This window comes from Arachis hypogaea, chromosome 11, assembly GCF_003086295.3.
Source record: "Arachis hypogaea cultivar Tifrunner chromosome 11, arahy.Tifrunner.gnm2.J5K5, whole genome shotgun sequence".
NCBI classification, from domain to species: Eukaryota; Viridiplantae; Streptophyta; class Magnoliopsida; order Fabales; family Fabaceae; genus Arachis; species Arachis hypogaea.
In genome coordinates, this window is record NC_092046.1 from 19,778,968 (window position 1) to 19,802,479 (window position 23,512).

A 23,512-nucleotide genomic window follows, 5' to 3' on the forward strand; every position below is an offset into this window, starting at 1 on the left:
TTGAGGACTTCATACACTTCTCTCTCCTATAAATGTTTTTTATTTAACCTTAAGAATTTTCTCAGTATTCACCTTTTTTGGTTAGAAATTCAAGTGAATTTTTTTATTTGAACCGGCACTGAAATTAGTTAAATAAAGTGTGTGTTTTTTCTCTGTATTCCAATGGGTGAGTTTTTAATTGTCCTATCTGGTCACAAGCAAATTAATTTAAATTCACCTTCTCCAAAAAGGATAATTTTCAAATAAAAATAATTCAAATTAATTCTCTATATCATGTTATTTGCAATGCGTGTGTTTTATTCCAAATACGAGGATTTGGCTAGCTTACATCACAGTGAATTTCATCTAAATTCAAATATAATTGCACTAAAGATAGAAACATGAATTTTTAAAGACTCTATAGAAAATATAGTGCATAATAATTTTTAAAGTAAAAGAGATGAAACTAACAAATCTTAATATAAACCAAACATGTCTACATGACAATTACGATTTTTTAATTTTTGTTTGAATCCTTTTGATTATACTTATTGTAATTCCTGCTAGCAGAGTCAATGACATTATGCAGCATCAAGTTGTGGGGCCTTAGAATCAAATCCAACGCAAGTCGCATCCTTGTACCATCATTAACCTAAAAAATATAAATATTTTAGGTTACCAACAAAACCATACACATTAGCAAATGAAGTACTATTTTTTTTAGCCAAAAAAATTACATTTATTGTATAACTATACGCCTTCTTATAGTTTGTCATCCAGGTTGCCACCCATACCCGACAATCATTACTGTGTTAAATAAGACGCGGTTAGCTTATGCAGATAAACATTTCAAAGAGGAAAATACAAATACACATATTCCAACCTTCCATCCTTTAAGGTAAACTTTCCTAGAAATAACGGGTCACTGTCTGCCTTGGACAACAGATAGGCCAACGTAGCAAATGTAGGATTACCATGTGTTCATAACACGCAGCGGAAGAAAAATAATGTAATCCTTAAAGATCTATTTTGTGCTTAAACTTTATTCCAATAATATAAATATAATATATAGATCAGATCTAAATACCTTTAGACGCTTTAGTAAAAATCACTTTCTCCTTCGATAGTACAAAGGTGCTATGTGTCTTCAAGTCTTTTCGAGACACAAATTCATAGCACTTGGCATATTTGCCATAAAATTCACAAACTTGAGATTCTGTATCAAACACCAATCCCCATATGTCTTCGATGGTCAACTCAGTTATCAACTTTTCAAAACCATCAACATTAATTAGATCTGCCTCTGCTTTATCTACCGTTACATCCACCATATCATCATTTTCATCGGAACTGCACTCATACTCAACACTTAGATCCTCATATTGATCACCATTCTTATACGAGTCTTTGCCATCATTCTCCATGACTGAACTTAAAATTTTAACATGTTAGCTACTAAATAAATGCTAGGAGAATGGAATAAGCAAAATAAACTCAATTTTTTATGATTAAAATTATTGGTCAATCAAATTCTATGAAACCTAAGAGCTATCAATGCATAAGAATGTTATTTACATGACAACCAAGAGTTAGAAAAAAAATTCTCTGACTTATTAGCTTTCTATGGTCTTTCTTTTGAAAACAAGAATACAATGGATTCAAATAAATATGATATAACTTATTAGCTAGGAGCATCATCTTTATCTATATAGCTAGAAACATCATCTTTATCTATAAAATTGATATATATGCATAATAAAGAAATAATTAATATTCTACTGTCATGGTTTCCAAAATATCATAATATCCATGAAAGTGCAATTTTAATGTACGTAATACTAACCTGCTGATAAGAAAGTTTCCAAAATATCATAATATCCATGAAAGTGTAATTTTAATGTATGTAATACTAACCTGCTGATAAACAAGCAGGTGTGTATCACTACTCCACTCAAGAAATAGTTAAGAATAATAAAGTGTAAATCTTGCACCTGAGATGAACATTAAAAAAGAAAAACAAATTAGCATACAATGAAAAATATTGGACTGTGCCAAAGTCCCAATTCAAATGAGCTTTATTTGATAATATAGGTAAAAAATATAGCTACCAGAAATTTTTTACATCATCTATTGAGAAAGCAATTCAAATAGGAGGAAGAAATTGCATTGCTGATATGTATCCTTCAATTAGAGTACTGCTTGAAATGATGAGTAGAGACAAGGCTAAGCTTGAAGAACTGTATATAAAGACTGATAAAGTATTACAAGACATCATAGATGATCATAGAAATAGAAAAGATGGCAAATGTGAAGGTAACAAGGATCTAGTTGATGTTCTTCTCAAGTTTCAACAAAAAGATTCTGAATATCTTTTAACTGATGACAACATCAAAGCAATCATCCAGGTTAGTCTAATAAAGGCAATTATTATCAGTTTAATTATTTTTATGAACCTAAACAGGCCACGTGTTCATCAAGTGAAATATATAAGCATATTAATTTAACAAAACCCTTATTATAATCAATCCATGTTTTAATCCCTTTTCTCTGTCGGCTTAAATGTCTAAAATTACACATAAAAATATTTTTATGTAAAAATAAATAATAAAAATATTTTTATGTGACAAGTATGTAAATAGAATGTGTCTTTATTTGTTGTACCAACTACCACGTTTTAATCAATGAAGTTGAAGAATAAATTCTTGTAAGAATTTTGTATCTTATTTTCATTGATTCATTTTGGGACCCTTGCAATATATGACTTCAATTTATGTGATAAAGTCTACCTTTCTCTTCTCTTATTCCCATTGAAATCAATAAACAATCCCATATCTGGCAATTATTTAGATTAATATGTATGAATTTTTTTCCAAGGAGAAAGACTAAAACTTAAAACAATAGTTCTAGTTTGGCCATTGCTTGTGATTTTACAACTAACAACATGTAGAGGAGATTAGTAAAAAATAAAAATGAATAGATTAATTGTAAACTATTTCAAACTCATTTCTATATATAATCATAACAGAGCTTTCTTTGTATATGAAGACAACAACAGATGAATGTCAAAATTCTATTTGAGTTTGGATTTGGTCACAAGATACCTCAATAATTGCCAGCCTTCACAAAAAGGTTTGAGTAAAGTGCAAACACTTACGCCCGTTACCAAAGCACAAAACAAAACATATAAAACATAACAAATATAATAGTAATTTAACCAAGTCTATCACCTTTCTAATTATATAAGATAGAACCACATGATAACCTATATACACAACTTCAAGAAGAGGAAGTTTCATAACATGGCTGGTACTTAAGATTACAAAGATTATATTCAACTTTTCATGATATGGAAAATCTCCACAATCATAGTTAGAGTCATATATGACAGAAAACACAACAAGTCTCATAACAAACCACCAAGTCCACTGTCCCTTCCCATAATTGGACACCTTCATCTTCTTGCTCCAATTCCTCACTAAACTCTTCACAAACTCTCAATCGGCTATGGACCTATAATGCACATTAAACTCGGTTCTGTCCCTTGTGTAGTAGCTTCCACACCAGAATCCACAAAAGAATTCCTCAAGACTCATGAATCTTCCTTCTCAAACCGGCCTCGAAATCTTGCTGTTGATTATCTTACATATGGTTCTCAAGACTTCTCCTTTGTCCCATATGGACCTTACTGAAAGTTCAGGAAGAAGATTTGTATGTCTAAACTTCTCGGAGGCGACACGCTAAACTAGCTTTTACCATTAAGGAGGCAAGAGACAGAGAGATTCTTGAGGTTATTGCTTAAGAGAGGGATGGTTGGTGAGGCTGTTGATGTTGGAGGAGAACTCTTGAAGCTTTCGAATAACGTTATCTCGAGGATGATCATGAGCAAGACCCATATGAAAAATGATGGTGAGGCTGAGGAGGTACAAAAGCTGGTGGAGGACACAGCAGAACTTACCGGGAAGTTTAATGCTTCGGATTTCATTTGGTTCCTCAAGAACTGAGACTTGCAAGGTATCAGAAAAAAGGTTGAGGAGATTCGGAACAGGTTTGATTCCATGATGGAGAGAGTGATCAACAAGGAACATCAAGAGGAAAGGATGAAGAGGAAGAAGGAAGGAGAAGATGGTGAAATCAGAGACCTACTTGATATATTATTGGACATACATGAAGATGATAACTCTGAGATACGTTTGACTAAAGAGAGCATCAAGGCCTTCATCTTGGTAAGTTTCAGATTCGTGTATATATATATATATATATATATATATATATATATATATATAGAAGCATTAATTTTTAAACTTACCAATTTCATTTTCATCAATATTGCAGGACATATTTATAGCAGGAACAGACACTTCAGCATTAACTATAGAATGGGGTCTAGCTGAGTTGATAAATCACCCTCAAGTGATGGAGAGGGCAAGACAATAGATCAAAATTGTGGCCTTGCTGTTATAGACTATCTGCTATGGATATGAAGCAACAACTAAGTCACCAAGACACTCAATACATGGCCAGTTGGTTTCTCACATTCGGATTTGTTTCTTCAATTGTCAGAGGAGCTACAATACCCAGAGGAAAATAACATCCGCAACCTGAAAGAGAGAGCTGATTTTTCTGTATAGTTTTGTCTAATTCATTTATCTTTTCTGTTTTAATTAATCCTTTTCGCAGATACATGGGACACTCTTTTGAGCAAGAATTTTTCTCAAAGGTTTTTAGAATAGAAAAATCTCAATATCATAGACACATAGAGAAAAATACTGTTTGAAATGAGCCTAACAATCGATGACTGACTAATAAAACTTTGAAAATCAACTGTGAATGAAAAACTCAAATCAAGTAAGGACAACATTGATTAAGTCATCCGTAACTACTAAAAAATAACACCACCATATATGTATATGCAGAACAGTAAAGCCAAGTAATGAAATGTGTTTCTCATACCCGAACCTCCCTCACACAGATATGAGGCTATCTAGTAATTTACTTATTGTTACCCCAAAGCAAGAACATAATTCAAAACCCTACAAAGTAAAGGCAGTAGTCAAATGAGCTTGAAAGGGAGAGGCCAAGGAGTGGACCTGGGGACTTCGACTTTGTCATTGATGCATTCTATCATCTTCTCCTTGTTCGGTGCACTTGTCCTAACTGAGATTTTATAATTCGGTAACAAAAATAATAAAGGGGCACTAGGAGGGGTTTTATAATTTTCTAAAATAGCGTTTGTTTTGAGATAATGAGACAGAAATTGAGAGACTGAAACTCAATATTATATTTGTTGATTCAGAGATTGGTACTAAAATTTCAGTTTCTTTGTCTAAAATTTCAGTATTTCAGTACTTCCAAAATGTAGAGACACAAGGGACTAAAATTTTTAGAAATTGAGACTGAAATTTTAATATTTTATACCTAAAATACCCTCATTTCAATTAATTAATTCTAATTTTATCTTTTGTGCAAATTAAATTAGAGTTTCATTCTTATTTCAATTTCTGTCTCCCATTTTACACCAAACAAAATATTGAGATTTATTTCAATCTCTATCTCTTAGTCTCATTCTCTCAGTCTCAGTCTTTCCGTTTCTGTCTCTCCACCAAACGCTACCTAATGGTGTTCTTGAATACTAGGAGGGTGGTGAGTAAGGTGTTCTTCATGGCGAGGTTAAAGATGCTACTATCACTATTGGATACGAAGCAGGAACAGTGTCAGCGGAGATTGAATGTAATTGAGAGCAACGTGAGAAGATGAACATTGATGAAAGAACAATTTTATTTTTTGTTTTTTTGATATGTTTTTATTTTGTTGTTTAAATTATTTGAAATTATACAATTAGGATTGATTGAATTCTAAAATTTGATTGATTTAAAAAGATAATTTTGTCTAATCTAATAAAATAAAGATATTTAAGATTTTTTATAAAATTAAATAAAAAAATATTTTTTTATTTTTATTTAATTAAAAGAGTATTTAAATAAAAGTGGTAATATAATATATTTTTAAAAAAAAATTAAATACTAATATAAAAAATAAATTTCACATAACTTTTTATTATTTGTCCATATTTTAAACGTATTGATACGTATGAATTTATCAATATATCGTAACAAACACCTTTAAAAATGGAGTTACTTATAAGCGATTGACAAGAACTTTCAAAACAAAAACATCTTATAAGCAACCATGAACGATTTACACAAAATTTAGTTAAAATAAAAATATATTTATACATAAATACATAATAATTAATTTGGTTGCAGATAATTTTTAGGTGAACGTAGTATTTTTGTTTTAGAAGGCATCTATGAACTCGGAATCACTTTCCATGGCCTCCAATATCTCATAAGGGAGGCAAACTTGAACGTCAACACTCCCTTCTTCCTTCCCTCCAAATAAAACAACCATTCCTTCTCCAATATTCGAACCAGCCCTAACCGCCACAGGCTTTCCCCAACCAAAGTCATTACCATAAACATTGAACCTTGGCGAGCTTCCAGTGGCCAAAGCCTTCGCACCAACGGCACCACCGAGTTGAAGCAAGACCGGCTTCTTCGCCATAGAAACATAGTGGCTCCTCACCTTCTCATCGCAGTGCGAAGCCACCATCTTGTTCATTTCCATAGCACCCTTTCCGATCCCACTTTGAAGCAGCTCCCCTGCTTTCATTCTCACAACTCCAATCTGCAAAGCGTTCCCGAAATAATTCTCTGGCAACGGCGGAACAATTCGCCCTCTAACGCCAATAGGCAAGAAGATGAAAACCTCTTCTTGCGCGTCCACAAAACTGCAACGAATCACGGATATCCAAAAGTGAGTCAAAAGCGCTTGCAGCGAAGATATATTCTCTGTTTTGGCCTCTGCATTAGCCTTTGCTTTGAGTTGTGCTATTTTCTCTTTCGTGTAATGAAACACCCTCACTGGTGTTTCTGGTGTTGAGTTTTGCCAGTTTTGATTCTCCTCCTTCATGAATGGAGAGGGTGCTGGTATTGGAAATGGAGGTTCAACGGAATCAAGAAAAAACCGCTCCAGCGAAGGATCTTTAGTTAGTTTATGGCAGCCACGTGAAATTTCCGACCATGAATTGATGAACTGCCATAATGACTCTCCGTCGGCGACCACGTGGTTGATCGTGAAGCCGATGAAGACGCCGTCAACTAGCTCCGTGACCTGCACCGCAAGCAACGGCTGAGACGTGCCTTGGCAGTTTCTAACTCCGTTAAGTGGGAAGAAGGAGTTGACAATGGAAGGAACGTACGTTGGCTGAAGAATATCATCAACACTTGTGTTCTCTGCTATGGCATGGACAAAGAGGGATCCTTTATTGTTGCAGAGGATATGACAATAGGTGGTGTTGTTTTCGCCTTCAGTAGCCATGAGACGGCCGGCGAGGAGTGGAAAGAAAGCGAGGGTGGTGGAAAGGGAGTGTCTGAGATGCTGAATTTGTGATGATGATGGTTTGTGATGAAAAAGAAGGCCTTTTTGGTTTATCTTGATTGGGAGGGACACAAGATCCCATGGTGTTAAGTGGATTTTCTGAGCTGAGTCGGCTTGACTCGGTGCTTGGATTGTGCTGGCTGAGATGAGTCGGATCACAGGCATGGCTGAAGCCTGAATCATTTCTGAGCTCTACTGTTAAGTGTTAAGTGAGAAGGTGAGAACTACAAGTCATTGTTGATTATGTATTTTCGGAACTTTAAATTCGGTCATGTTCCCACCATGGTCAACCACGTCCACGTGCTCTATTCATTGACAATCTACTTATCCAACTCTTGCCTGTGTCAATGGTTTCAACTGTATTCTTTCACCTACTCTCGTTTATTTTTACTTCTTGGTGCACTAGTCATCACGTTGCTGCCTACTCACCCAGATAAAGACGTTTTTTTTTAATATTTTTAATAATTAAAATTTAATATATATATATATATATATATATATATATATATATATATATATATAACAGATTAAATTATATTATTTTTATCAAAAAATTAAATTTGACAAATTAATTTAATCAAAAAATTGATAAACTAAATTTTAAATTGGTATAAATTAATATTATTTAAAAAAATAATTATAATACTCTCATTATAAAAAATGACAAAATACTCTTATTATAGAGATATTATAATGAGTATTTCAGTCATTTTCTATAATAGAGATATTATAGTCATTTTGTATAAAAATATTATTTTAGATCAGTTTAAAATTTGGTTCATTGATTTTTTGGCTAATTTGATTTGTTCGATCTAATTATGACAGAAATAATACGGTTTAATCGATTATATATGTTAAATTTTAATTATTAAAAAATGTCTTAAAAAACGATTTAGGTATATTTATTTGAGTGACTCTCATCTACGAAGGTAGCATCTAACCTATTAAAAAAAATTTAAAATTATTATTTTAATTTTAAAAATATAAAATTAAATAATTTTTTAAATATTTAAAATTAAACATATAATACTACAAAATTACTAGAAATAGGAGAAAAAAATGTAACAACAATAACACTAATAAAAGAATGACCATGAGAAAAAAGTAAAAAAGAAGAAAGAGAAAAAACACCAAAAAAAAAGGAAGAGGAACGCGAGGAGGAGGAGGAAGAATAAGGATACCAATATTTACATTAGTGGATTTACATTAGTGGAGATAGTTAGAGCGTATATCTATACTCTCATTAATTGGACTTTGGCTAACTTAATTAGATTTGATTACAAAAAAAATTTATATTTATAGCAAGATTGTTTATTAAAAAAATTAAAAATTAATATTTAATTTTAAAATATAAAATTAAATAATTTTTAAATAATTAAAATTTATTACAAAAAATAAGGTAAAAAAATTAGACACTAAATTATAAATATTATAAAATTTACCAAATTATTTATCAAATTAGTTTCACCTCAACTTCTCTATCTCTCCACTTATTTGCACCATTATTATTCGAATCAATTCAATACATCAGCTGATATTATATATCAATTATTCTCTACATACAAATCATTTTTTTATACAAGTCTATACAAGTCATTTATATTCACGCGTGCACATTTTTCTTCGTGTCATTACTACACGTTCTTCTTCTTCTTCTTCAGATTGTCAAATAAACCAGAAGAAAATTGATTATTGTTTTGAATCCAATCAAGTGGTTGAGGTGTGGTTTGATTCGAGTTAATTTTTTTGTTAGTAGTTTATGATTCTGTAGGTGAATAATGTTTCATCGTTGATGGTTTGAATTGAATGTAATGTAAAAGTTCTGTATTAAGGAAAATATTTTTCTGTATTTACAGCATAATTGGGTGTAACACGAAGATATTTGGGTATATTGTTTAAGAATTTTTGGTGTATGTGTGCTGATAAGTTCTACATAATTCAAAACTCTTCTTCTTTCTCCTCCTCATCTTTTGCTGCTTCTTCTTCTTCTTTTTCATCATCATCATCATCATCTTCTTTTTTTTCTTATTCATCTTTTTTTCTTGTTTTATCTTCTCAAGTTTCTTCTTGTTTTACTCTCTTAACAAAAATAAAAACAAAAAAAAATCAAACAAAGAAAAAGAAGAAACACATAATACTACAAAATTACTTGGAAGAGGATGAATTTATATTCATTCAACTAAAAGAAAGAAAGAAATAAGAAAAAAAAGAAGAAGAAAAAAATGCAGCATTAGAGAAAATTATTTTCTGTATTTGCAGCAAATTTGGGTGTAACACGAAGATATTCGAGTGTATTATTTAAGAATTTTCGGTGTATGTATGCTGATAAGTTCTGCATAATTCAAAACTCTTCCTCTTTCTCCTCCTCATCTTCTATTGCTTCTTCTTCTTCTTTTCATCATCATCACCATCTTCTTCTTCTTTTCTTATTCATCTTTTTCTTTTTATTTTACCTTTTCAAGTTTCTTCTTGTTTTATTGTTTTAACAAGAATAAAAATAAAAAAATTAAACAAAGAATAAAAAGAAACACATAATGCTGCAAAATTACTTGAAAAATGATGAACTTATATTCATTCAACTAAAAGAAAGAAAAAAATAAGGAAAAAAGAAGAAGAAGAAAAAAATACAGCATTAGAAGAAACATTTTTCTGCATTTGCAGCAAATTTGGGAGTAACACGAAGATATTCGAGTGTATTGCTTAAGAATTTTCGGTGTATGTGTGCAGATAAGTTCTGCATAATTCAAAACTCTTCATCTTCTTCTTCCTCATCTTCTACTGCTTCTTCTTCTTCATCTTCTTATTTCATATTCTTATAATTCCTCTTGGGAGGGAAAAATCAAACAAAGAAGAAAAAAATATATAATGTTGTAAAATTAATAGAAAGAGGAGGAGAAAAAAAATGTAGCAACAACAACAGTAATAAAAAAAAGAGTAAACACCTAACTCGGTCCTTGTCTATTTTCACGAAGGACAAAGCGATCCCTGTCTAGAAAAAATGGACACTTCAACACTCAATCTTTTTATTTTGGGACAATACGATCCTTCTGTTAAAAAATCCGTTAAATAATAACAAAAATTAGTTTTGTAGCCTTGTAGGGATTTTATTTGTATTTTATGGGAGTTTTAAACCTCCACAAACTATTAATAATTTTGTTTTTGAAAAATTCCTTCACCAATGGTGGTTAAGTGAAGAAAAATCATTGATGAAAATGATGTCGCAAAGAAAAGATAATTGTAGTATAAATACCTTTTAAAGGAAAAAAATAACATCCAATAAAAAATGAAAGAAGAGAACTTTAATGTTGATAATATTGGTATTAGTGATGACGACGGTAGAGGAGATAATGATGATGATAAAGTAATAAAAATAATAGAGGTAGGAGTGATATAATAAGGATGAAGAAGGTAGTAGTAGTAGTGGTAGTAATTAGTTATATTGTTGAAAAGAATTTTGTGGAGGTTTAAAACCCCCCACAAAATAAAAATAAAACCCCCAGAAAACAAATTTTTGTTATTATTTAACGGATTTTTTAACAGAAGGATTGTATTGTCCCAAAATAAAAAGGTTGAGGGTCGAAGTGTCCCTTTTTTTGGACAAGGATCGCTTTATCCTTCGTGAAAATGGACAAGGACTGGATTGGGTGTTTACTCTAAAAAAAAGATGATGAAGATGAAACACACAAAGAAAAAGGAGGAGAAACGCAAAGAAGAAGGAAAAGAAGGAGGAGGAGGAGGAGGAGGAGGAGGAAGAGGAACGCGGGATACAAAGAGAAACAACGTGATACGCATGCGTTATGTAAATGACTTGTATGATTTATATGTCAAAAAGACTTGTATATGTAGCAGTACTCATTATATATTATCTATATCTATATTATGTATGCTAATCTAATGTTAATGGCAGTATGATATCTTAATGTAATGTAATGTTAATTTCTCATACTTTGTAAAAAGTGTTAAAAGAGAAAGAATCTAACCTTCTTGTGTAAATGTTATGATATTGTTGATTCAAATTATATAACTGGACGAATTGAATATTAAATATACCTTAAATATAAAAAGAAATGTCCATGTAGCAGTCTTTTAAGAGTACTAGTTTTTTATTTAAAAAATATATTTTTATATTTAATATTTTTACTTTATTAATATTTTTCTATTATCAATGATCACAAAATTTAAGGAAAAAGCAATTACAAGAAAATAGTACGAGCAAAGACAACTTTTATGATAATTGACAGAGAATTCGAGCGAAATTACAATAGAAAAAAATCTCATAAATAACTGACCAAATTTTACTATTGTATCAATATATTATTATCCTATCCAAACACAGTTAAGCAACACATTCCAATTCTTTACAAGCAAAGACAGAATTGTCGGAATAAGAAAAAAGACTATATGGGAGCTACTCAAACCAATCTTGGAACCTACTTCATCCTAGATATTGTGATAACCTCTTTAAGATGCAATAGAAAGTCCAAGGAAGATATCTCAAAGTTCAACTAGAGTGATGGAATAACTTCTCAGATTTGTAGTGATCCGTTCCATACAACTCGACCATAAAACTCTCTATAAATTGACAAACCAATAGTCATGTGCATGATTCAGTTACTAAAGATAACGCGTCTTTAGAAAGAATCATCTAAAAATAGGTCTACTAGGTAACGATACTATAGCACATTCGAGCTCAAAATCTATAAAGGGAAAAACCCTAAACATAACGAGGTATGCTGTTTATTCTGAATTGCATTATACTCATCTCACTCTCTTTTTAACTTGAATGTTGGAGGGCCTTTGCAGGTGCCCACCACCGTCGTTCTTTGGAAGCCAACGTATACCTCATCCAGCCCAGGCCAAAGCAAGTTCAACCTTGGACCGGACGAATTATACCTCTCTTAAGACATACCACGCAGAAACATTTGGCATCCACCGTGGGGCTGAGTTTTATCTAACCCCATCACAACCTTTTCTACTTGCCTTTACTTCTTTTTTGCAGACCATAATCAACGGCAGAAAAGCAAAAGAATCATCCTCCTCCTCCTTACCTTGAGGTCGAGCTATTAGCTATTAATGAGTCTCTAGGGTCAGAAAATCAACAGATGACCGAGTTATTAAATCAGAAGCAAAACATACAAAGTATGGAGGAAGGGCAAAAAAGTCCTGGAAACGACAATAATGATGATGACTATACCTCAGAGGCTAAAGCCACGATGACAGTCACCTTGAAGCCACCAGTGAAGAGGACCAATCCGTTTTGAAAGAAATCATGGGCTTTCAAATATCCAAAAACTTCACTCTACCAATAACATTGAAACCCTACGAGGGAATCAACGATCCCAATATACACATCACAAAGTTCTATTCAATGATGTTCATGAATGGTGCATCTGATCCAATACTCTATCATACATTTTCAACTTTTTTAGACGGTGTTGCCTTGATTTAGTTTTCTGGTTTACCTACAAATTCTATGACAAATTTTGACGAGTTGGCCGACTTATTTGTTAACAATTTTGCAGCTTCAAAGATCTATGTGCATGACTTAGACTATCTCAGTACCATTAGACAAAGATAACACGAGAGTCTCAAGGACTATATGACAAGGTTCGCTAAGCCTGCTATGGAGATACCTAACCTCAACCCAAATGTTCACCTGCATGCGCTGAAGAGCGGACTCCGTCCTAGAAAATTCCAAGAAACCATAGCTATGAAGAAATCAAAGATGCTAGCCGAGTTCAAAAAAGGTCAACAAGTTAAAGTGAAATAGAAGAGCTTCGACAGATCCAACGAGTAGAAAAATCTAACCTCGACAGAGAGGAGGACAAACAACACAAACACCAAAACAACGAAGAGGACCACAAATCATTCAAGCCATGGTAAACCTTTATATTTATACTTATCTATTACTGATCATGCTATTAGCTCTATCTTGGTAACAAAAATAGGTAAAGAACAGCAGCCCCGTATACTTCGTTAGCAAATCTCTATAGAATATCGAGCTCCAATATCCTAAATTGGAGAAGTTAGTACTGGCCTTAATTACCATAGCCAGGCACCTAAGACACTATTTCCAAAGCCACACTATCATAATGCTAAGGAAGTGGTGCACGAAATTGTGATGTCCAGGCTCAAACAATCCCTGGCAACGTGAGCAACTTGGTACGCGCAATCGTGATTACACTTTGATTATGTAAAATTTATGGCTCTTTCTTTCCCTAGCAATGGTGCCAAGAACATGATGCCAATACCATGGTTCACAACTTCGATACAACTGACCAGCAAGTACACTGGGTCGTCCAAGTAATACCTTACGTGAGTAAGGGTCGAATCCCACGGAGATTGTCGGTATGAAGCAAGCTATGGTCACCTTGCAAATCTCAGTTAGGCAGATATAAATTGATAATGATGTTTTCGAATAATAAATAATAGAATAGGGATAGAGGTACTTATGTAAATCATTGGTAGGAATTTCAGATAAGCGAATGGAGATGCTTTTCGTTCCTCTGAACCTCTGCTTTCCTGCTATCTTCATCCAATCAGTCTTACTCCTTTCCATGGTTGGCTTTATGTGATACATCACCATTGTCAACGGCTACTTTCGGTCATCTCTCGGGAAAATGATCCAATGCCCTGTCACGGCACGGCTAATTGTCTGGAGGCATCACCCTTGTCAATGGCTTCATCTTATCCTCTCAATGAAAATGATCAACGCACCCTGTCACGGCACGGCTATTCATCTGTCGGTTCTCGATCATGCTGGAATAGGATTTACTATCCTTTTGCGTTCTGTCACTACGCCCAGCAATCGCGAGTTTGAAGCTCGTCACAGTCATTCAATCATTGAATCCTACTCGGAATACCACAGACAAGGTTTAGACTTTCCGGATTCTCTTGAATGCTGCCATCATTCTAGCTTACACCACGAAGATTCCGATTAAGAGATCTAAGAGATACTCATTCAATCGAAAGTAGAACGGAAGTGGTTGTCAGGCACGCGTTCATGGGGAATGATGATGATTGTCACGTTCATCACATTCAGGTTGAGGTACGAATGAATATCTTAGAAGCGAAACAAGATGAGTTGAATAGAAAACAGTAGTACTTTGCATTAATCTTTGAGGAACAGCAGAGCTCCACACCTTAATCTATGGAGTGTAGAAACTCTACCGTTAAAAATACATAAGTGAAAGGTCCAGGCATGGCCGAGAGGCCAGCTGTAAGGCCCACATCGGTTGGAGAGGGGAACGAAGCATGCCTTATAAGGGTGTGGATACCTCTCCCTAGCATGACGCGTTTTGACGAGTGAGTGTGGGGGGCTTTGGCCATCATCCCTATCGTCAAAGGCAAAACCGTGAGGCCTTGTGTGCCAAAGCGGACAATATCGTGCTAGCGGGTGGTCTGGGCTGTTACACCAGCCCCCAAAACATGATCAAAGGATCATAAGGTAATCCCAAGATCCAAAGATTAGTAAAATGTCCTATTTATAATAAACTAGCTACTAGGGTTTACATGAGTAAGTAATTGATGCATAAATCCACTTCCGGGGCCCACTTGGTGTGTGCTTGGGCTGAGCTTGAGTGTTGCACGTGTAGAGGTCCTTCTTGGAGTTGAACGCCAGTTTTTGTGCCAGTTTGGGCGTTCAACTCTGGTTTTGGATCCTTTTCTGGCGCTGGACGCCAGATTTGGGCAGAAAGCTGGCGTTGAACGCCTGTTTACATCGTCTATTCTTAGCCAAAGTATAGACTATTATATATTGCTGGAAAGTCCTAGATGTCTACTTTCCAACGCAATTGGAAGCGCGCCATTTCGAGTTCTGTAGCTCCAGAAAATCCACTTTGAGTGCAGGGAGGTCAGAATCCAACAGCATCAGCAGTCATTCTTCAACCTCTGAATCTGATTTCTGCTTAAGTCCCTCAATTTCAGCCAGAAAATACCTGAAATCACAGAAAAACACACAAACTCATAGTAAAGTCCAGAAATGTGAATTTAACATAAAAACTAACGAAAACATCCCTAAAAGTAACTAGATCCTACTAAAGACATACTAAAAACAATGTCAAAAAGCGTATAAATTATCCGCTCATCACAACACCAAACTTAAATTGTTGCTTGTCCCCAAGCAACTGAAAATCAAATAGGATAAAAAGAAGAGAATATACTATAAATTCCAAACTATCAATGAAACATAGCTTCAATCAAATGAGCGGGACTTATAGCTTTTTGCCTCTTGAATAGTTTTGGCATCTCACTTTATCCATTGAGGTTCAGAATGATTGGCATCTATAGGAACTCAGAGTTCAGATAGTGTTATTGATTCTCCTAGTTCAGTATGATGATTCTTGAACACAGCTTCTTTATGAGTCTTGGCCGTGGCCCTAAGCACTTTGTTTTCCAGTATTACCACCGGATACATAAATGCCACAGACACATAATTGGGTGAACCTTTTCAGATTGTGACTCAGCTTTGCTAAAGTCCCCAATTAGAGGTGTCCAGGGTTCTTAAGCACACTCTTTTTTTGCTTTGGACCTTGACTTTAACCGCTCAGTCTCAAGTTTTCACTTGTCACCTACACGCCACAAGCACATGGTTAGGGACAGCTTGGTTTAGCCGCTTAGACCAGGATTTTATTCCTTTTAGGCCCTCCTATCCACTGATGCTCAAAGCCTTGGGATCCTCTTTATTTACCCTTGCCTTTTGGTTTTAAGGGTTATTGGCTTTTTTGCTCTTGCCTCTTGGTTTTAAGAGCCTTGGCTTTTTCTGCTTGCTTTTTCTTTTTCTTTCTATTTTTTTTCTCGCCTATTTTTTTTTCTGCAAGCTTTGTTCTTTGCTGCTTTTTCTTGCTTCAAGAATCATTTTTATGATTTTTCAGATTATCAAATAACATGTCTCCTAGTCATCATTCTTTCAAGAGCCAACATATTTAACATTCTTAAACAACAACTTCAAAAGACATATGCACTGTTCAAGCATACATTAAGAAAACAAGAAGCATTGTCACCACATCAATATAATTAAACTAAGTTCAAGGATAAATTCAAAACTCATGTACTTCTTGTTCTTTTGAATTAAAACATTTTTTTAAGAGAGGTGATGGATTCATAGGACATTCATAACTTTAAGACATAGTTACTAACTACTAATGATCATTTAATGAAGACACAAACATAGATAAGCACATAACATAGAAAACGAAAAACAGAAGAAGTAAGAACAAGGAATGAATCCACCTTAGTGATGGTGGCGTTTCCTTCTTGAGGAACAAATGATGTCCTTGAGCTCTTCTATGTCTCTTCCTTGCCTTTGTTGCTCCTCCTTCATTGCTTTTAGATCTTCTTTGATTTCATGAAGGATGATGGAATGCTCTTGATGTTCCACCCTTAGTTGTCCCATGTTGGGACTTAATTCTCCTAGGGAGGTGTTGATTTGCTCCCAATATTTATGTGGAGGGAAGTGCATCCCCTGAGGTATCTCAGGGATCTCTTGATTTGCAGCCACATGTTCTATCACTGAGCTATAGACCCTTGAGATGAATCTTTCCATCTCCCATGACTCAGAGGTGGAAGCAATTGTCTTCTCTTTCCTCTTTCTTGAGGTTTCTCTGGCCTTAGGTGCCATTAATGGTTATGGAAAAACAAAAAAGCTATGCTTTTACCACACCAAACTTAGAATGTTGCTCGCCCTCGAGCAAAAGAAGAAAGAATAGAGGAAGAAGAAGAAGATATGGAGGAGATGGGGGGATGTGTGTATTCGGCCATATGGGTGGGATTGGGTGGGAAAGAGATATTGAATTTTGTAGGTATGTGGGTGTATGGATGTGAGTGGTAAATGAAAAACAGAAGGGATGATCATGAATGGAAAGAGAGATGATGAGGTAGGTGGGGATCCTGTGGGGTCCACAGATCCTGAGATGATCCTGTGGGGTCCACAAATCCTGAGGTGTCAAGGCATTTACATCCCTGCACCAATTTAGGCATGTAAAATGCCCTTGCACACAACTCTGGGCGTTCAACGCCCGTTTGTTGCCATTTCTGGCGTTGAACACCAGAACCATGCTTGTTCTGGGCGTTCAGCGCCAGAACCATGCTCTGTTCTGGCGTTGAACGCCAGGCAGATGCTTCCTCCAGGGTGTGATTTTTCTTCTGCTGTTTTTGATTCCGTTTTTAATTTTTATATTTATTTTGTGACTCCACATGATCATGAACCTATAAAGACATATAACTAAGAAAAATATAGTTAGATAAATAAAAATTGGGTTGCCTCCTAACAAGCGCTTATTTAATGTCAATAGCTTGACAGTGGGCTCTCATGGAGCCTCACAGATGTGCAGAGCTTTGTTGAGACTCTCCAACACCAAACTTAGAGTTTGGATATGGGATTTCAACACCAAACTTAGAGTTTGGTTGTGGCCTCCCAACACCAAACTTAGAGTTTGACTGTGGGGGCTCTGGTTGGCTCTGCTTTGAGAGAAGCTTTTTCTGCTTCCTCTCCATGGTTGCAGAGGGAGATCCTTGAGTTTTAAACACAAGGGAGTCCTCATTCCATTGAAGGACTATTTCACCTCTGTCAACATCAATCACAGCTCTTGCTGTGGCCAGGAAAGGTCTTCCTAAGATGATGGATTCATCCTCTTCCTTTCCAGTATCCAGGACTATGAAATCAGCAGGGATGTAAAGGCCTTCAACCTTTACTAACACGTCCTCTACTTGTCCATAAGCCTGTTTTCTTGAACTGTCTGCCATCTCTAATGAGATTTTAGCAGCTTGCACCCCATAGATTCCCAGTTTCTCTATTACAGAGAGGGGCATGAGGTTTATTCCTGAACCAAGGTCACACAGAGCCTTAAAGATCATGGTGCCTATGGTACAGGGTATTATGAACTTTCCAGGATCCTGTCTCTTCTGAGGTAATGTCAGTTGATCCAGATCACTTAGTTCATTGATGAACAAGGGAGGTTCAACTTCCCAAGTATCAATGCCAAATAATTTGGCATTCAGCTTCATGATTGCACCAAGAAACTTGGCAGTTTGCTCTTCAGTAACATCCTCGTTCTCTTCAGAAGAGGAATACTCATCAGAGCTCATGAAGGGCATAAGGAGGTTCAATGGAATCTCTATGGTCTCTAGATGAGCCTCAGAGTCCTTTGGTTCCTCAGAGGGAAGCTCCTTATTGGTCACTGGACGTCCCAGGAGGTCTTCCTCCTTGGGATTCACGTCCTCCCCTCTCCTCATAGGTTCGGCCATTTTGCTTATGTCAATGGCCTTGCACTCTCCTTTTGGGTTCTCTTCTGTATTGCTTGGGAGAGTACTAGGAGGGATTTCAGTGATCCTTTTACTCAGCTGCCCCACTTGTGCTTCCAGATTTCTAATGGAAGACCTGGTTTCATTCATGAAACTCACAGTGGCCTTAGATAGATCAGAGACTAGATTTGCTAAATTAGAAGCATTTTGTTCAGAGTTCTCTGTCTTTTGCTGAGTGGATGATGGAAAAGGTTTATTATTGTTAAACCTGTTTCTTCCACCATTATTAAAGCCTTGTTGAGGCTTTTGATCCTTCCATGAGAAATTTGGATGATTTCTCCATGATGAGTTATAGGTGTTTCCATAAGGTTCACCTAAATAATTTACCTCTGCTATTGCAGGGTTCTCAGGATCATAAGCTTCTTCTTCAGAAGATGCCTCTTGAGTACTGTTGGATGCAGCTTGCATTCCATGCAGACTCTGAGAGATCATATTGACTTGCTGAGTCAATATTTTATTCTGAGCCAATATGGCATTCAGAGTATCAACTTCAAGAACTCCCTTCTTCATAGGCGTCCCATTACTCACAGGATTCCTTTCAGAAGTGTACATGAACTGGTTATTAGCAACCATGTCAATGAGTTCTTGAGCTTCTGCAGGCGTTTTCTTTAGGTGAATGGATCCACCTGCAGAAGTGTCCAGTGACATCTTTGATAGCTCAGATAAACCATCATAGAATATATCCAGGATGGTCCATTCTGAAAGCATGTCAGAAGGACACTTTTTTATCAACTGTTTGTATCTTTCCCAAGCTTCATAGAGGAATTCACCTTCTTTCTGTCTGAAGGTTTGAACATCAGCTCTAAGCTTGCTCAGCTTTTGAGGAGGAAAGTACTTGGCTAAGAAAGCCGTGACCAGCTTATCCCAAGAGTTCAGGCTGTCTTTGGGTTGAGAATCCAACCATAATCTAGCTCTGTCTCTTACAGCAAAAGGGAAAAGCATAAGCCTGTAGACTTCAGGATCTACTCCATTAGTCTTAACAGTATCACATATCTGCAAGAATTCAGTTAAGAACTGAAAAGGATCTTCAGATGGAAGTCCATGAAACTTGCAGTTCTGCTGCATCAGAGAAACTAATTGAGGTTTCAGCTCAAAGTTGTTTGCTCCAATGGTAGGAATGGAGATGCTTCTTCCATGTAAATTGGAATTAGGTGCAGTAAAGTCACCAAGAATCTTCCTTACATTATTATTATTTTCGGCTGCCATCTCCTCTTCTTGTTCGAAAATTTTTGAAAGGTTATCTCTGGATTGTTGTATTTTAGCTTCTCTTAGTTTCCTTTTTAGGGTCCTTTCAGGTTCTGGATTAGCTTCAACAAGAATGCCTTTTTCCTTGTTCCTGCTCATAAGAAAGAGAAGAAAACAAGAAAAGAAGAGGAATCCTCTATGTCACAGTAAAGAGGTTCCTTATTGTTAGTAGAAGAAAAGAAGAAGAGAAAAAATCTGAACTCAGAGAGAGAGAGAGAGCTCGGATTTTTTATGGGTGAGGAAGAGATGTTAGTAGATGAATAAATAAGAAGAAGGAGATGAGAGGGAGAGAGAATTTTTGAAAATTATTTTTGAAAAAGAGTTAGTGATTTTTGAAAATAGTTTTTGAAAAAGGTTAGTAGTTTTTTTTTCGAAAATTCAAAATAAAAATAAAATAATTAGTTAATTAAAAAGAAATTTTTGAAAAGGGGGAAGATATTTTCGAAAATTAGAGAGAGAGAGTTAGTTAGGTAGTTTTGAAAAAGTTAAGAAACAAACAAAAAGTTAGTTAGTTAGTTGAAACAAATTTTGAAAAGATAAGAAGTTAGGAGGTTAGAAAAGATATTTTGAAACCAACTTTTTGAAAAAGGTAAGATAAGAAGATATTTTAGAAATTAGTTTTGAAAAAGATTTGATTTTTAAAATCTCAATTAATGACTTGATTCATAAGAAATCACAAGATATGATTCTAGAACTTAAAGTTTGAATCTTTCTTAACAAGCAAGTAACAAACTTCAAATTTTTGAATCAAAACATTAATTGATTATGTTATTTTCGAAAATTTGATATAAAAATAAGAAAAAGATTTTTGAAAAAGATAAGATTTTCAAATTGAAAATTTGATTTGACTCATAAGAAACAACGTGATTTTAAAAATTTTTGAAAAAGTCAACTCAAATTTTCGAATTTGATGAGAGAAAAAGGGAAAGATATTTTTTTATTTTTTTTTTGAATTTTTATGATGAGAGAGGAAAACAGGAAAATTGATGCAATGCATGAAAGTTATGGATCAAAACAATGACTGCATGCAAGAATGCTATGAATGTCAAGATGAACATCATAGACACAATTTTGAAAAAAATTTTTAATGAAAAGAAAACATGCAAGACACCAAACTTAGAATTCTTTAATGCTTAGACACTAAGAATTCAAGAATGCATATGAAAAACACCATACAACACAAAACAAAAAATCATCAAGATCAAACAAGAAGACTTACCAAGAACAACTTGAAGATCATGAAGAACACATGAATGCATGAAATTTTCGAAAAATGCAAGATGCATATGCAATTGACACCAAACTTATGATTTGACTCAAGACTCAAACAAGAAGCATGAAATATTTTTGATTTTTATGATTTTCTAAATTTTTTTGGATTTTTATTTTATATTTTTCGAAAAAAAATATTTTGAAAAAGAAAAATAAGGATTCCAAAATTTGTAATATGAATTCCAGGAATCTTATGCTCTTTAGTCTAAAGCTCCAATCAAAGGGTCAGGCATGGCTTAATAGCCAGCCAAGCTTTAGTATATAATTACATGGACTGGAGTGATTAGTTGAATACCAATCCCAAAGCAGTTTGGGTATGGCTTTACAGCCAGATAGGATTCAACATGTTTCATGAAACACTAGAATTCATTCTTAAAAATTTTGAAGAAAAATATATTTTTGAAAACATTTTTATTTAAATTTTTTTTTCGAAAAAAAGAAGAAAACTTTGAAAGATTTTTGAAAAATTTTTGAAAACAAAATAAAAAGAAAATTACCTAATCTGAGCAACAAGATGAACCGTCAGTTGTCCATACTCAAACAATCCCCGGCAACGGCGCCAAAAACTTGGTGCACGAAATTGTGATGTCCAGGCTCAAACAATCCCTGGCAACATGAGCAACTTGGTACGCGCAATCATGATTACACTTTGATTATGTAAAATTTATGGCTCTTTCTTTCCCTGGCAATGGTGCCAAGAACATGATGCCAATACCATGGTTCACAACTTCGATACAACTAACCAGCAAGTACACTGGGGCGTCCAAGTAATACCTTACGTGAGTAAGGGTCGAATCCCACGAAGATTGTCGGTATGAAGCAAGCTATGGTCACCTTGCAAATCTCAGTTAGGCAGATATAAGTTGATAATGATGTTTTCGAATAATAAATAATAGAATAGGGATAGAGGTACTTATGTAAATCATTGGTAGGAATTTCAGATAAGCGAATAGAGATGCTTTTCGTTCCTCTGAACCTCTGCTTTCCTGCTATCTTCATCCAATCAGTCTTACTCCTTTCCATGGCTGGCTTTATGTGATACATCACCATTGTCAACGGCTACTTTCGGTCATCTCTCGGGAAAATGATCCAATACCCTGTCACGGCACGGCTAATCGTCTGGAGGCATCACCCTTGTCAATGGCTTCATCTTATCCTCTCAGTGAAAATGATCAACGCACCCTGTCACGGCACGGCTATTCATCTGTCGGTTCTCGATCATGCTGGAATAGGATTTACTATCCTTTTGCGTTCTGTCACTACGCCCAGCAATCGCGAGTTTGAAGCTCGTCACAGTCATTCAATCATTGAATCCTACTCGGAATACTACAGACAAGGTTTAGACTTTCCGGATTCTCTTGAATGCTTCCATCATTCTAGCTTACACCACGAAGATTCCGATTAAGAGATCTAAGGGATACTCATTCAATCGAAAGTAGAACGGAAGTGGTTGTCAGGCACGCGTTCATGGGGAATGATGATGATTGTCACGTTCATCACATTCAGGTTGAGGTACGAATGAATATCTTAGAAGCGAAACAAGATGAGTTAAATAGAAAACAGTAGTACTTTGCATTAATCTTTGAGGAACAGCAGAGCTCCACACCTTAATCTATGGAGTGTAGAAACTCTACCGTTAAAAACACATAAGTGAAAGGTCCAGGCATGGCCGAGAGGCCAGCCCCCAAAACGTGATCAAAGGATCATAAGGTAATCCCAAGATCCAAAGATTAGTAAAATGTCCTATTTATAATAAACTAGCTACTAGGGTTTACATGAGTAAGTAATTGATGCATAAATCCACTTCCGGGGCCCACTTGGTGTGTGCTTGGGCTGAGCTTGAGTGTTGCATGTGTAGAGGTCCTTCTTGGAGTTGAACGCCAGTTTTTGTGCCAGTTTGGGCGTTCAACTCTGGTTTTGGATCCTTTTCTGGCGTTGGACGCCAGATTTGGGCAGAAAGCTGGCGTTAAATGCCAGTTTACGTCGTCTATTCTTGGCTAAAGCATGTACTATTATATATTTCTGGAAAGCCCTAGATGTCTACTTTCCAACGCAATTGGAAGCGCGCCATTTCGAGTTCGGTAGCTCCAGAAAATCTACTTTGAGTGCAGGGAGGTCAGAATCCAACAGCATCAGCAGTCCTTCTTCAACCTCTGAATCTGATTTCTGCTTAAGTCCCTCAATTTCAGCCAGAAAATACCTGAAATCACAGAAAAACACACAAACTCATAGTAAAGTCCATAAATGTGAATTTAACATAAAAACTAACGAAAACATC

The 23,512-nt window shown here is 35.2% G+C and overlaps 2 protein-coding genes and 1 non-coding gene across 5 annotated transcripts; 1 reads left to right on the forward strand and 2 right to left on the reverse strand.

Annotated features, from left to right (window-relative positions):
- Nucleotides 1-486: 486 nt before the first annotated feature.
- LOC112720505 (uncharacterized) lies at nt 487-5,143 on the reverse strand. Of its 3 annotated transcripts, none has more exons than XM_072206577.1 (5): nt 5,067-5,143; nt 1,894-1,970; nt 1,067-1,405; nt 717-786; nt 487-631 (listed from the first exon to the last, which is right to left on the reverse strand). In XM_072206577.1, exons 3-4 carry the CDS (start codon nt 1,401-1,403, stop codon nt 752-754), a joined length of 372 nt encoding a protein of 123 aa, XP_072062678.1. In that variant the 5' UTR covers nt 1,404-1,405; nt 1,894-1,970; nt 5,067-5,143; the 3' UTR covers nt 487-631; nt 717-751. The 3 variants fall into 3 exon arrangements, with proteins under 3 accessions (XP_072062678.1, XP_072062677.1, XP_072062679.1); XM_072206576.1 differs by lacking the exon at nt 5,067-5,143 and adding an exon at nt 2,088-2,465; XM_072206578.1 differs by lacking the exons at nt 717-786; nt 5,067-5,143 and adding an exon at nt 2,088-2,466.
- Nucleotides 5,144-6,173: 1,030 nt separating this feature from the next.
- On the reverse strand, nt 6,174-7,707 carry LOC112720506 (protein ENHANCED PSEUDOMONAS SUSCEPTIBILITY 1-like). Its single transcript, XM_025771469.3, has one exon. The coding sequence runs from the start codon at nt 7,597-7,599 to the stop codon at nt 6,274-6,276; it is 1,326 nt and encodes a 441-aa protein (XP_025627254.1). The 5' UTR covers nt 7,600-7,707; the 3' UTR covers nt 6,174-6,273.
- An 11,712-nt stretch (nt 7,708-19,419) lies between these two features.
- On the forward strand, nt 19,420-19,527 carry LOC112725013 (small nucleolar RNA R71). The gene has a single exon (XR_003164145.1). It is a non-coding gene; the product is annotated as a small nucleolar RNA R71 (small nucleolar RNA).
- Nucleotides 19,528-23,512: the final 3,985 nt, after the last annotated feature.

Bases quoted from the DNA above. Each gene is read 5' to 3' on its own strand.
- LOC112720505 (XM_072206577.1), bottom strand. From the start codon at position 1,403: ATGGAGAATGATGGCAAAGACTCGTATAAGAATGGTGATCAATATGAG. The intron at 787-1,066 runs GTATTTAGATCT...TATTTAACACAG, and splicing joins TTTTACTAAAGCGTCTAAAG to TAATGATTGTCGGGTATGGG.
- LOC112720506 (XM_025771469.3), bottom strand. From the start codon at position 7,599: ATGATTCAGGCTTCAGCCATGCCTGTGATCCGACTCATCTCAGCCAGC.